Source organism: Plasmodium gallinaceum (genome assembly GCF_900005855.1).
Source record: "Plasmodium gallinaceum strain 8A genome assembly, contig: PGAL8A_v1_141, whole genome shotgun sequence".
NCBI classification, from domain to species: domain Eukaryota; phylum Apicomplexa; class Aconoidasida; order Haemosporida; family Plasmodiidae; genus Plasmodium; species Plasmodium gallinaceum.
Window position 1 is genome coordinate 392,381 of NW_021628302.1, and position 14,904 is coordinate 407,284.

Genomic DNA, 14,904 nt, shown 5'->3' on the forward strand with positions numbered 1-14,904 from the left:
TTTTTTTTTTAATAAAAAAAAAAAAAAAAAAAAAAAAAAAAAAAAAAATAAAAAAAAAAAAAAAAACAAAAAAAAAAAAATTATAATAAAAAATGAAAAAAAGCTATTTTTAAAAAATTGGAATTTTATATATTTGATGCAAAACTAATCTAATTAAAAAAAAAAAAATACAATTTCAAAATTTAATATTAAATGATAAATTGCACATAAATATCTATGAAGTTTTACATTTTTATATAAAAATATAGCAAAATAAAGAATTTAAGTCTCCAAAATATTATTATTTCATTATTTTTATATAGATGTATCTTAAAAATATTTATTTTTAGATAGTTATTCAGTAAAATTTCATTTAAATTAAATTAAAAGAAAAATTAGCATTTCTTTTACTTTTTGTAATATCTTATTTTTTTTTCTAATTTAAGAAGTAATACTAATTTTGTTTTAATATAAGAATTATATACATGTTAATTTCTAATGAAGTTTAAATTTTTGCATGTACTTGCATCTGAGCTGTGTAACTCATTAATCTCCTTTACTAAACAGTATTATAAAATAAGTTATTCATTTAACTTTCATTCTTTTAAGTATATTAGTGAAAAGTATATTATATATATATACGTGGGTTATTTTTAATAGTAGATATAAAAAATTAGCTACTGTAAAGTAATATTGAAGTTTGTGCATTTACTCAAAAATATATAATTAAGAATGTATATTATTTTCTTTAGTAAAATACTTTTCAAATAGAATTAAAAAAAAAAAAAAGAAAAGCAGTAGCAGCTTTTTAGTATATATTTCTCATATAATATTTAATAGCTATTAAAAAATTTAAGATTTTTAGTTAAATGGAAAAATGAAGTATACAAATAAAAAATAAAATATTTATAGAATTTTGAAAATATAATAGAAAATAGAAAAAATTATGCTCTCCTTTAATGAATGATTAAATATTTTTATGAAATAAAAAAAAATGACTGTTTCAGGTTAATAAAAAAAGTTTGAAGCAAAAATTGATAAAAATAAAAAGGATATAATATATGATTCTTCTTCTTTATAATTAACTGGTCATTTCTATCGTAGTATTTTGATTTTATATTTAAAAATTGAATAATATTAGAAAAATAATTTTTGCTATTACATAAATTTTTTTTTTATATGAGAAATAAAAAGTAAAAGATAAAAAAAAATATTATATAAAATGGAAGTAGTTTCTACAAAATAAATGTTATATTTTTACACTTAAAATGTTTTTAAATAAATTTTAATAATCTTCTTTTTATATAATAATGAAAAAATTAAAACAAAAAAGATTTAGATACACTATATATATAAAAAGAGGAAATATTTTAAAATTTTGTATAAGAATTAAAATAATATAAAATAAAAAGTTATTTCAAGGAGAAATAAATTTTACATATTATAAAAGTTAATAATAAAATAAAAAAAAATTCACTAAGATAAAGAAGAAAAAATATAATGGGAAAAAAAGATAAGAAGAATAAAGAAAAAAAGGAAAAAATAAAATTAAAAAAAGAAAAGCAGAAATTGAAATCATTAAAAACAAAAAAAAAAAAAAAACAGACTTTAAGTGATGAAGATTTTGATAGTATTTGTTTATATTATGAAAATTTAAATAAAAAAGATAAGTATGGTCACATAAATATAAACAATACTTCGAATAATACATTTGTGGAATGTGAAAAACCAAGTCCTAGATCTAATTGTTCTATAACATTTATTAATGAAGAAGAATTTATTTTATTTGGAGGAGAGTATAATGATAATAATGAATTAATAGTATATAATGATTTATTTAAATATAACGTAGTAAAAAATAAATGGAAATATTATTTTACAACTTGTAAAAAACCGAAGCCAAGATGTTCTCATCAGTCAGTTTATTTCAATAAAAAATTATATATTTTTGGTGGTGAATTATGTACAAATACTCAATTTTTTCATTTTAATGATTTTTGGTGTTTTGACTTAAAAAATAATATATTTGAAGAAATAGAAACAAAAAATAAAAAAGACGAAAAGCCTTCCCCAAGAAGTGGTCATAGAATGATTCTATGGAAAAATTGTTTAGTTATGTTTGGCGGTTTTTTTGATAATGGAAAGTCAGTAGAATATTTTAATGATTTATATATATATATCATAAACTGTAATAAATGGATAAATTTAACAAATATTCATATTGATTATTTATTTAAAAGGTTAACTGAAAATAACAGTAGTAATAATAATAATAATGATGACTCATTATCAGTAAAAAGCGAAAAAAAAACTAATGATAAAAATTATCAAATGATAAAAGCTAAATTTTTAAAAAATTTTGATTTAGATTCCCATATGCCATCTAAAAGGTCTAGTGTATGTTTATTCACAGATACGAAATTTCAAAAAATATATATATATGGAGGTTATTCTCAAGTAAAAAATACCTCTAGAAACTCTATTGGAGCTTATTACAATGATCTTTGGGTTTTAAATATAAACTATATAAATGAAGATAACATTTCTGTAAAATATAAAAAATTAAAAAAAAGCATTTTCCAGCCATCTAAAAGAATTGGTTTTAGCACATGTACTTATAAGAATTTTTTAATTTTATTTGGGGGTGTTTTTGATAAATTTGAACATAACAATGAAAAAAACAGTAATACAAAAGAGGAATCATTGAACATGGAATCTATTTTTTTTAATGATATATATTTATTTGATATGAATAAGGAACATTGGTCTTATTTAAGTTTAAAAAATAAAGAAACAAAAAATTTAAATATAAATAGCAAGGAAAATAAGAAAAACGAATCAGAGGAAAACAAATCACATGAAATTAATATCAACAAACATTCATCGAGTGAGAAAGAATCAAGTTTTTCAGAAAATAAAATAGTTAAGTCTGAATACAAAGATCATTCTGAGAATTATGATTCAAATTATTTGAATGATGATGATAATGAAGAGTATTATTCTAATGTTTTTGTTTACTTTGATGAAAACGGGAATAAAAAAACTATGAAAATAGAGAAAGATGAAATAAGTAATATGAATTTTAATGAGAAAAAAGAATATGTTGATTCTGTGGAAAACGAAATGGATAAACAAATGATTAAGGAAAATAATATAGTAATGGATAATATAGTTGATAGTCATTCTGTTTTCATTGAAGAAAAGGAACCCAAATGTTCAAATGAAAATAGCAATATTAAGGATTTAAGTGATGTTAATGGTTTGAAATATGTAAATAATTCAAAAGAGCCAGAAAGCTCAAAGGATTTAGATGAATTTTTTAATATTAGCTATAGTAAAAGTGTAAATGAAAAAATTAAGGATGAATATAATAATGAAATTATAAATGACTTAAGTAATTCAGATTTAGAGAGTAATAAAAGCTATAAAAAAAAGAAAATTGTGATAAATGATATTGAACCAATAGGAAGAATAAATAGTCATATATTCATAATAAACAAAAATTTATATTTATATGGTGGCATGTATGAATATAAGAATAATGAAATTATGCTTAATGACTATTGGAAAATCAATATATTTAAAAGAGAAAAGTGGGAATTAATAGATAAAGGTAATTTAGATGATATTTATGTTGAAGAATCTGATTTGAGTTCCTCTCTATCAATAGATGACGAAAATAAAGATGAAAAAGAAATTGAAGATATAATAATTTGTAGTAAGATTAAAAAAATAGAAAATATTATAAAAGTAGAAGACAGTGGATTAGGTTTTGATGCAAATGAAAATTTAAATGAATTTTTTTTAAGAACAAAAGATCATTGGTTAAAACAGCTTAATATAATAAACGAAACAAAGCAAAGTAGAAAAGATGCTTTTATTTTGTGTGAAAAGAAATATGTGCTTCTAAAAAAATATTATAATAAAATTCAAAAATATAAGGAGTTATTGTATGCAGAAGAATATGAAAAAAATATGATTGAAGATAACATAAGTGAGGAAGAAACATCTGATTAATTATTTATATATTATACATTTCTTATGAATTATTTTAAGTTTTTTCATATGTTTTGCTATAAATTTTTAGTTTTTTGTATTTTTTTTTTATATATATTTATATTAATTTAAAATTTAAAAATTTTTATTTTACTTTATTTTTTCTAATTTTGTTAATATAAATTTTTAAATTTTTACCATATATTTTGACTTATAAACATTCGTAGAATTTGTTTTTATTTTTGTTTTGTTTTATTTTTTCTAATTTTAATGCAAATTTTAAACTTTTCAAATATCATTTCATTTCTTAAAAATTAATTAAAATTTTGTTAAATTTTTGTTTTATTTTGTTTATTAATTGGCATATTTTATGTTGTTTTAAGAAAAATTTTTTAGATAATAAAATAGCATATATTAAAAAAAATATTAATATGTTTACTTCAGTCTAAAAATAAAAGAATTTTAGAAAAAAAAATAATCATATTATGCATAATCATATTTATTAAATTAAAAAAAAAAAAAAAAAAAAAATCAAAATGTTTGTTTATACTAAGATCGTATATGGAATTTTCAAAATACATAGAACTTACAAATAATATTATTATTTTATTTTAATTTTTTTTTTTGATATTTTTCTTTTCATTTTTTTTTAGTAAATTTATTTTTTATAATCATAATATATATAATCTAAAAATAGAGCAAAAGCTAAAACCATCATTTTCCATTCAGGGTTAACAACTTGTTCAAAGTTCATTACATAATTATCAATATCTTTTTTTACAAGTTGTAAAAATGGTACTTCTTTTATTAAATGTGCAACTTTCTCTTTGGTTTTTGCATCATGTAAATAAAAATTACTATACTTACATGCACCGCAAGGTAATGGGCATAAAATACTTAACTGACAACATGTATCATCCATATATATTATTTTATTATTAGATGTATCAAATAAATCAAATTTATAAGAACAACAACTAAAAGGAGATTTTATTATACCAATTAGTTCTTTATTATTATTATTTGAAAAATCATACATTTTTATAGTTGGTCTGTTTAAACAGCATATTGTACATGAACAATCTTTTTCTACTAAAAGATCAGGCATATTTAATTCTTTTCCTTGTCTTAATATTTTCATTTCTACTGGAATACAAATTTTTGGTAAACAGTTTCTATTAGCGAAATGAGAATTTTCAATGGCAACAAATTTTGTAACATTATTTGATGCATCTAAAATTAGGTATTTGTTGCTAAAATCTAAATTAATACCAATAAAAAAATCTGCTACAAATTCTTTATTGTTAAATACTTGCTGAATTTTGCAACTTTTTATTGATGCTATAACACTTTTCCAGTCATTAGAAAACATGTGCATTTGTTGTTGGGGTGGTGGCATTGGATTAACATGATTAAGATTATTCATATTGGGGTTTTGGTAATTATTATTCGTATTGGGTTGATTAAATTGGTTATCTGCCACTTTATTTATCATATTATTTCCATAAATAGTTTGATTTACGGGCATATTCATTGAGTGATCCATTTCATCTATATTATATATATGTAGGCACAATATTAAATGATGTCTTTGATCTTTTCTTTTAACAGTTTTCAATACTTTTCAAAGCTGCATATTTTTTGCATATAAATATAAAAATTTATAATATTAAATTTTAAATGTTTTTTAATAATACTTATAATAAAATTTAAAAAAAGTTTTCTAACATGAAAAATAATTCCTTTCAACCAGGGTTTTACATTAAAAAAAGTTTATATGCACATTTGTCAATGAACAATAAAAAAATAAAGTTTAAATATTTTCTTAAATTTTTTGTGTTAAATGTAATATTTAATTTTCAAAATGATTAATAAAAGTGAGAATTTTCATGTAACTAATGTATTGTAACTTTATAAAATTAAAATTTATTTTTTTGTAATTATACTTTTTATACGCATGTATTTACATATGTATAATATATATTTTCACGTTATTAACTTTTATTGAAATTATAAATGAATTGAAATTTTTTAATTTTATTTAAAAATTATATATAAAACAATTTATCTTTTTTTTATATTAATATTAAATTGATATAAAACATATCTCGTAGTGAATTTTGTAGCCATTGGAAAAATAATGCGTATTAAAAACTTAATTTTTTATTTTTACTCACTGTCCATATTTAATAATTTATTTATTCTCTTCAAAAAAGAAATTTTAAAAATAAATGAAATTTAAAACAATTATAACTTTGTATTTAAGAAGTAGAATAGACATTTTAAGTTTGCTTATCCACATTCTTTTAAATATTCAAATGTTTTTCCATTTATATTAAATTTTATTGAGGTTAATAAGATACAAATGTGTGTGCATTTTCACAAAAGGAATTTCTGCGAAGTTGTGGTTTGTCATTTTCTTTTTTTATTTTATATTTACCATCATATTATAAAACATTTTTTTAAAAGTTCTTAATAAGATTTTATGTTAGTAAAATGAAAAATTTTGTAATACATTTAAACATATTTGAGAATTTCTGAAATTTTTAATTTATTTTTATTCACTTTTTACATACCTTATTGGTTAAATAATAAAAAGAAATTTTTTTTTACATTTTAATTTTTATAAAACATGTATCTTATTTTTGAATCATTCAAAGGGAATTAGTATCTGAGTTAAAACTTTATTTTATTGATAATGTTTTTTGTTTGAAACATATTATTTTACTAATTTTTTAGACAAAATAAATATATTTTTTATATTAATAATAAAATTAAATGATACACGCAAATTTTTATATTCATTATTAAAAATAAATTTTTTATAACTCACTAAGTTATTAAATTTAAAAAAAATATAGAACTATAATGTAAAATATATGTAAACTTAATTTACAGAAGAATTTTAATCTTTAAATGATTATTTTAAATTACTATAAAAGAATGAAAGAAAAAAAAATAATTCCATTTTTCTTTTAAATAGTTTAAAGTTTCTTACACTTTTTTTATCAAAAATAAATTGTTAAAAAATATATTAGTTTGTTGATAAGTATTTATAGATGTCTGTTTTTTAACGCGTCATAATTAATGATTTTTCTAATTTTCTATACTTATGAATGAAACATGTTACTATGAATTAATGTATATCTAAGTAAAACTATACGTCTATATTTTTGTTATATTAGAAAAACTTGTATACATATTTATATAAAGGAATTATTTTAATATTTATCTAATATTTCATGTATATTTTTAAAAAAATTAGTATGTATTTTATGAAAATTAGTAATATAAAATAAACAAATGTTTGTGGTTTATTACAAGCAATTATAAACTTAATATCTAAAATACTTTTTTCCTTTATTATATTTTTTCATTTAAACAAGGTTTTCTTTATTAAAAAGATAAACTCTTTATTTTTTTATATAAGATAATGAAGTTTGGTTTTACAGCAAAAGTAGTGTTCCTAAAGGAAACAAAAAAAAACTAAACATAAGCATATTTAAACATAAGAAAACGAATGGGCTAATTTAAAAGAAAATGTGAACAAAATTTAAGGATCAAATAAAATTAAGAAATGAAAATTTTGATAACTGCTTAAACTTAAAGGATTTGCTCAAATTTAAGATTTAAAATTAAAAGTGACAACAGTATAGTGCATTACTAATAATATGAATTAAGAGTTATATACTTCAAATATTCCAAGAAATTGTAATAAAATACAAATAATATGATGTGCATAAATACTATTTATGTATATATGAATACGGTTAAATAATAGTAAGATATTTCTAAAAGGCTTAATTATAATTTCATTATAATTTTTTTTTTTATAATATCATAGTGTTTTGTGAAAGAATTATTATAATTTTTATGTAAATGATTTTAAAAAAAATTATATTATTTCATTTTACTATGCTTCAATTTTATTAATTTTTTTTTAAATAAAATCTGAATTTAATTAAATATTTAATATTGATTTTATTTCAATCTTTACTAATACATAATTTATTTGTAATACTTGAATTTAAATATTTTATTGAAATTAAAAATATATATATATATATATATATATTTATATATATTATATAAAAAACTTTTATTACAAATAAATTGTTATTTTATAGATTTTGTTAATATTTAAGGAGTTGTAGTTCTTTTATAAAGAATTCTATATAATCAAAAAGTTTAAAGGACTTTTTTTTTTTAATTAAATCTTTACGAAAATATGTATAAATCGTAAGTGGATATGTGTTTAAAGTTTCGAAAAAAATATAAAAACAATTGTTAGTAATTTAATGGAAAAAAAATTAAAATGAATGATAACTTTATTGAATAATTAAAGTTAACAGTGGATAAATAAATTGTTCAAAGGAAAAAAAAAAAAAAATATAAATTAATATAAAATATTTTCTTTAATGTAATCATAAAAATACAGAATATATTTTGGTATTTTTCAATTTAGATGTAAACACTGCATTAAATGTATATTACTTTTTTTTCATAATGCTCTCATAACAAAATAAAAATGTGTTCTGTAAAAAGATTAATTCTTTTTATAATAACATTTTGTTTTTTTGTAAAAATAGAAAATTTTGTTAGTAAATTTTATAATATACATATATTTGTTAAGGCAAAAAAGTGTGTCAATAATAATTTTTTTCTTTTTTTGTTAAATGCAGAAAAAGAAAAAAATTTTAGAAAAAAAAGAAGCTATATTATAAAAAAAGAAATAAAGAAAAAAAGTAATTTCTTAAGTTCATTAACAAATAATGAAAATCATTATGAAAAGAATAGCGAAATAAATACAACTGATGAAGAAAAGTATAATTTAATAAAAAATATAAAAAAATATTGTGAATGTACTAAAAAATTTAAGAGGTTGCCAACAAGGGAAGTTGCAATTGGAAATGTTAAAATTGGTGGCAATAATAGAATAGCTATTCAAACCATGACTAGCTGTGACACGAGAAATGTAGAAGAATGTGTCTATCAAATTAAAAAATGTAGAGATTTAGGAGCTGATATTGTAAGACTAACAGTTCAAGGTGTTCAAGAAGCAGAAGCAAGTTATTATATTAAAGAAAAATTACTATCTGAAAATATTACAATTCCTCTAGTAGCTGATATCCATTTTAACCCTAAAATTGCCTTAATGGCAGCGGATGTATTTGAAAAAATTAGAATTAACCCTGGAAATTATGTAGATGGAAGAAAAAAATGGATAAATAAAATTTATAAAACAAAAGAAGAATTTGATGAAGGTAAATTATTTATAAAAGAAAAATTTGTACCATTAATTGAAAAATGCAAAAGATTAAATAGAGCAATAAGAATAGGTACCAACCATGGTTCTTTATCAGCTCGAATGCTTTCCTATTATGGTGATACTCCATTAGGAATGGTTGAATCTGCTTTTGAATTTTCAGATTTATGCATTGAAAATAATTTTTATAATGTAGTTTTTTCTATGAAAGCATCTAATGCTTACGTAATGATACATTCATATAGATTATTAGCAGCTAAACAGTATGAAAAAAATATACTTTTTCCCATACATTTAGGAGTAACAGAAGCTGGATTTGGAGACAATGGAAGAATAAAGTCTTATTTAGGAATAGGATCATTATTATACGATGGAATAGGAGATACTATCAGAATATCATTGACAGAAGATCCATGGGAAGAACTAATTCCTTGTAAAAAATTAATTGAAAATTTTAAAAAAAGAATATTTTATACTGAGAAGATAGATGATAACACAATTACAAGTGAAAAAAATAATGAAAAACTAAATGAAAGTAATAATATCATCAAAAAAAATGTAGTTGATTTAAACGGCTTTGATAATAATATAATCAAGAATCAGAGTCATAATAATGAAAAAGAGAAAATAATAAGAAATGAAGAAAGTAGTTACGATAAAGAAGTCCCAACTAATATATATAATATGAAAAATCTCTTAAATTTTGAAGAAAATTTCAGAAATTTTAATAATATAGTAAAAAGAAAAGTAGAAAAAAGTGATAATATATTACATGAGGACTGTACTGTAGGTAACGTAGTTACAGTAAAAGAATTGGAAGATTCCCTGCAAATATTCAAAGACTTAAATCTAGAGGTGGATAAAAATGGGAATTTAAAGAAAGGAGCTAAAACTAGTGATATAATTATTGTAAATAAATTTGAAACCATAACAAATTTATCAAAAAAAACGATTGAAAAATTAATGGAAGCAGGATTATATGTATTGGTAGAATATCACCAAAATAATATTGATATTATTCAAAAATTTAAAGGTAATAACATCTTATTATATACTGACATAGGAAATATAATGAATCTTTTAGAAAATAATAAAAAAGTTGAAATAAATAATATAAAAGGATATGCATTAATTTTAAATGGAAAAGAAGATATTGAAATGATAGAAAAAATAAAAAAATTAAATCCACCTCCATTATTTATTCTCTTAAAATCGGATAGTATATATGAACATGTATTAATTACAAGAAGAATAAATGAAATACTACATTCTTTAAGTATAAAAATACCACTTATACATTATGTTGATATTAATTCTACTAATTATGATAATATATTAGTTAATGCAACATTATATGCGGGAAGTTGCTTAATCGATTTAATGGGGGATGGATTAATTATAAATGTAACTAACAGTGATTTTAAACAAAAAGAAGACCATCATAAAAATTTGAGTCGTGTTGCTTTAAACTCATTTTTAACTTTAAATATTTTACAAGATACTCGTATTCGGTTATTTAAAACAGATTATATAGCTTGCCCTTCCTGTGGAAGAACATTATTTAATATACAAGAGACAACTAAAAAAATTATGAAACTAACAGGACACTTAAAAGGGGTAAAAATTGCAATTATGGGTTGTATTGTAAATGGTATAGGGGAAATGGCAGATGCACATTTTGGTTATGTCGGAAGTGCACCTAAAAAAATTGATTTGTATTATGGTAAGGAATTAGTAGAAAGAAATATACCTGAAGAAGAAGCTTGTGATAAATTAATAGAACTAATTAAAAAGCATAACAAGTGGCAAGATCCACCAAATTGAAAAAAAAAAAAAAAAAAAAGCTATAATACTAATTAGAAATATTAACAATATAAATTAAAAAATTTTTTTTTATTTTTTTTTTTTAAATTTTAATTTTTTTTATTTTTTTTTGTTAAAAACGCGGAACCTAAAATTCATTATATAATAATGAAATCCTGTTATTTTAAAAGGTATTACAAAAAAAAAAAAATTGTATATGTTCATTATATCTTAGATATATCTTTAGTTTTTATTCATAATAAACAGATTAGGAAAATTTAAACTTAAAATAAAAAATGATACTGATTCATTTTAATGAGTTAATATATAAAAAAAAAAAAAAAGAAAAAGAGAAAGAAAAAATTAAAAGATAAAAAAAAAAGGTACAAAAAATAAAAAAGAAGAAAAATAAAAATTTAAACCAAATTTAATCAAAAAAAATAATATTTCTTATTTTTGTTTTTATGGATGAAATAACCATGTTGTCATAATACCAAACGAAAAAAGTGCAACATATGTAAATAAAGCAGCTTTAGGAACATTTCTATTTGCTCGAACCTTAAAATTTAAAAAGAAAAAAATTATATATTTTTCAAAGAAAATACTTTTATTTTTTTTTAGTAACAGTAAAAAATTCATTGTTTGAAAAATTTGTAAATGCTAAAATATTTTAAAAAAAAATGTTTTTTTTTAAAATATTTTTCTTATATTTTTTTATTTACCCATAAGTCAGTAAAATCGTAGTGTGGTTTATGTAAGCTTTGTTTGCATCCACATAAAAGTCTATACCCACTAGATTGAGGAATATACATTAATGGCTTAAATCCTTCATAAAAATTCACATTAAAAAGAAATATAGTAACATATAAGGAAAAAATGTAATCACATATACTCATATATAGACAATTCGATTTTCATTATTTTACCTGTTCCTTTATGTGATCCATCGCACCATGGTTGAATTTTACTAGTACCGCAAGTACAATACCAATAAACCTATGTTTTTCGTTTTATTAAAAAAATTATTAACAATCTTTTTATTTTAATACATTTTTAGATCAAAATAGTAATTTATATGTAAATATATGTATATATGTATATTTATATATGCTCATACATTAATCCTAACTATGCTTATATATCAGTTAATTTTTTCTTACTATATTTTATTGTACCTTTTTTTTTTCTACTTTAACAAGGTAAGGATCAACTAAATCCGTTTTTACTACCGGATCGTGAGGCCACCATTGTCCCCAACTCATTTTATTTTATTTTACTTTATTATTTTTATAGATTTATTTCAATTATTTTTAAAAAAATATCTATACTATTTTTCTTAACTTTTTTATTTTTATTTTCTTCAGTTAAATTTTACTTTTATTGTATATATTTTCTATTTTATTTTATATGTATTTTTTCTTTTATATTATTATCATTAATGTAATCTACATATTCTTTTAATTGTTTTCTTGTTAAAAAATTAGTTCTAAGAGGAACTTTATTTTTTGCTTTGTTAAAACAAAAAAATATTATATGTATATTTAAAGAAATTTTATTACTTTTTTTATCAAGTTTTTTTAATGTAATTACTGAATTACATATAATAATTTAAGGTTTAAAGAAAATTTTTACATAATGTATTTCATCTGAAAAAAAAAAATTTTTTTTATTACTTTTAAAGTTAATATTTATAAAAATAATAAAATTTAAATATATGCAATATATATTTTTTTTATTTTCAAAAAAAAATTTGCTAATGTTTATGCACATGTATGAACTTAATGAAGTTAAAAATATATATTTATAATTTTAGATTTTTTGTTATTTTTTTTAATTTTTAAATTATTTTAATTTTTTTATTAATATAAAAAATATGTTAATATTACAAATTAAAAAAATTAAAAACAGTAATAAAGGATTTCCTTTTGAAATACTTAAAAACAAAAACATGAAATATTTAATTAAAATAAAAAGACTTTTCTTGTAGTTTTTTTTATATTTTTTTTTTTATTCAAAGCATTTTAATATATTTTTTAAATAATAGAACAAAAACATGGAAAATCAAATGCAAACAAAAAAAAGAATTTTATGAAAAAAAATATAATTTTTTATACTATAATTGAAAGTACATTTAGCTCAAATTAAAAAAAATACCAAAAATTATATAAATTAAAAAATGAAAAAAGTTGAAAAAGAAAATTATAACATTATTTTATGCTTAACTTATAAGTGTTAAGAGAGATAAATGAAAAACCAAAAGAAAAAATACATATGATCGATAATATTATTAGTCCAGCAAAAAGAAGATTTTTATAATTGTGATATGAATTAAAATAATTCATAGTGATATTTTTTAAATATGGATTATTTTTTACATTTATCTTTATATTTTCATCGCATAAGCAGTTTATATCATTTACAAAAGCATAATTATCATAAAACTTAAAAGTTTCGCCTTTTTTGCTCTTAACAAAATAGCTAATGAAAAATTTTGTAAGTCCATAAATTAAAACTAATGAACTTCCTACTGATAACCCTGATGCAAAGTCATATAAATTAATATAATAGGATGAAAAATAAAAATATTTATAAAGGATTTTTCTCTTGATTAAATTATATAAAGGATATGCAAACATCAATATGAAGGAAGTTACATACTTTATTACAAATAAAATGTAACTCTTGTTTGATGAAAATAATTTTGCACATAAAAAAAAATATTCAATTTCTTTTTTTTTATAGTTTGGTACATTGTCACAAAAAACTAGTTTATTAACAAATGAGTCACATACAGAATTTTCTGTATTTTTATTTATTTTATCATTATTTATATAACCTTCTTTAACTGAAATGTTTTCGTTAAAATAGACTCTTTTTTTTTTCTCCTGTGTACTGTTTTCTTCTAATGATATTTTTTTTTCTAATTTATTTTCATCTGAAAGATATTCAGTTAATTCATCATCTTTATTTTTATCAATGAGGTTTTCGTTATTCGTTATTGAATTAGCTTCTTCATTAGAATCAAATTTTATCTCTTTTTCTTCTGTGATATTAATCGATTTATTACTGTTTTCAATATCAACATTTCTTCTCATAACATTTTCCTGGATATCCTTTTTTTCAGAAGTATTAATTAGAAATTTTGTAATTTTCTTTGTAAATTTAAATGGAACTAATAGTACTACAAACAGAAATCCCTGTGTAAAATGTCCTATACTATTAAATGACCTAAAAAGTTTATTATTGGAGGATCTTAATTTTTTGTCCATAATTAGTTTATAAATTATTATTAAGAAAACCAAAATATGGGTTAATAATAAAACTATTTCCCAAGATAAAAATTTATTTATGAATTTTCTATATCTTGTTTTACAAAATTCACATTTTTCATTATTTTGTTCATTCTCTTTTTTAAATAATGCCTGCTTTATTTCCAAGTCTTCCATTTTAATATAATAATTCTTTATAAATGCATATATATATATATATATATTTTAATAAAAATTTTTAAAATACACCTTATTAATTTTTATAACATGTATTAAGAATATTTCTTTTTTTTTAAATTATACTAAAAATATGTGATCAAAAAAGAAAAATAAAGAAAGACAAGAAAATAACCTTACATGTAAATGAAACAAATTTTTTAACAGAATTTTTTCATATATGCTTCTTATTTTTATATAAATTTATAATTAAAAAAAAAAAAAAAAATGTAGCTAGCTTATGAATAAAAATTGTGTTATTTTTTTTTATCTTGAATTAAAATGAAAGTTTGATTTTATTCTTAAGCAATATATACATAAAAAAAAAAAAAAAAAAAAAAAAATTAAAGATAACAATAAGAATGAAAACTAAAT

The 14,904-nt window shown here is 19.1% G+C and overlaps 5 protein-coding genes across 5 annotated transcripts; 2 read left to right on the forward strand and 3 right to left on the reverse strand.

Annotated features, from left to right (window-relative positions):
* Positions 1-1,479: 1,479 nt before the first annotated feature.
* On the forward strand, positions 1,480-3,996 carry PGAL8A_00481900 (kelch protein, putative; the record flags this gene model as incomplete). The annotated part of the gene is made up of 1 exon (XM_028673607.1): positions 1,480-3,996. One exon carries the CDS (start codon positions 1,480-1,482, stop codon positions 3,994-3,996), a length of 2,517 nt encoding a protein of 838 aa, XP_028530043.1.
* Positions 3,997-4,633: 637 nt separating this feature from the next.
* On the reverse strand, positions 4,634-5,521 carry PGAL8A_00482000 (phospholipid scramblase, putative; the record flags this gene model as incomplete). The annotated part of the gene is made up of 1 exon (XM_028673608.1): positions 4,634-5,521. The coding sequence occupies one exon, from the start codon at positions 5,519-5,521 to the stop codon at positions 4,634-4,636; it is 888 nt and encodes a 295-aa protein (XP_028530044.1).
* A 2,982-nt stretch (positions 5,522-8,503) lies between these two features.
* Positions 8,504-11,065, forward strand: GcpE (4-hydroxy-3-methylbut-2-en-1-yl diphosphate synthase, putative; the record flags this gene model as incomplete). The annotated part of the gene is made up of 1 exon (XM_028673609.1): positions 8,504-11,065. One exon carries the CDS (start codon positions 8,504-8,506, stop codon positions 11,063-11,065), a length of 2,562 nt encoding a protein of 853 aa, XP_028530045.1.
* Positions 11,066-11,506: 441 nt separating this feature from the next.
* PGAL8A_00482200 (CDGSH iron-sulfur domain-containing protein, putative) lies at positions 11,507-12,306 on the reverse strand (the record flags this gene model as incomplete). The annotated part of the gene is made up of 4 exons (XM_028673611.1): positions 11,507-11,602; positions 11,767-11,870; positions 11,971-12,040; positions 12,220-12,306. 4 exons carry the CDS (start codon positions 12,304-12,306, stop codon positions 11,507-11,509), a joined length of 357 nt encoding a protein of 118 aa, XP_028530046.1.
* Positions 12,307-13,251: 945 nt separating this feature from the next.
* Positions 13,252-14,490, reverse strand: PGAL8A_00482300 (conserved Plasmodium membrane protein, unknown function; the record flags this gene model as incomplete). Its single annotated transcript, XM_028673612.1, has 1 exon — positions 13,252-14,490. The coding sequence occupies one exon, from the start codon at positions 14,488-14,490 to the stop codon at positions 13,252-13,254; it is 1,239 nt and encodes a 412-aa protein (XP_028530047.1).
* Positions 14,491-14,904: the final 414 nt, after the last annotated feature.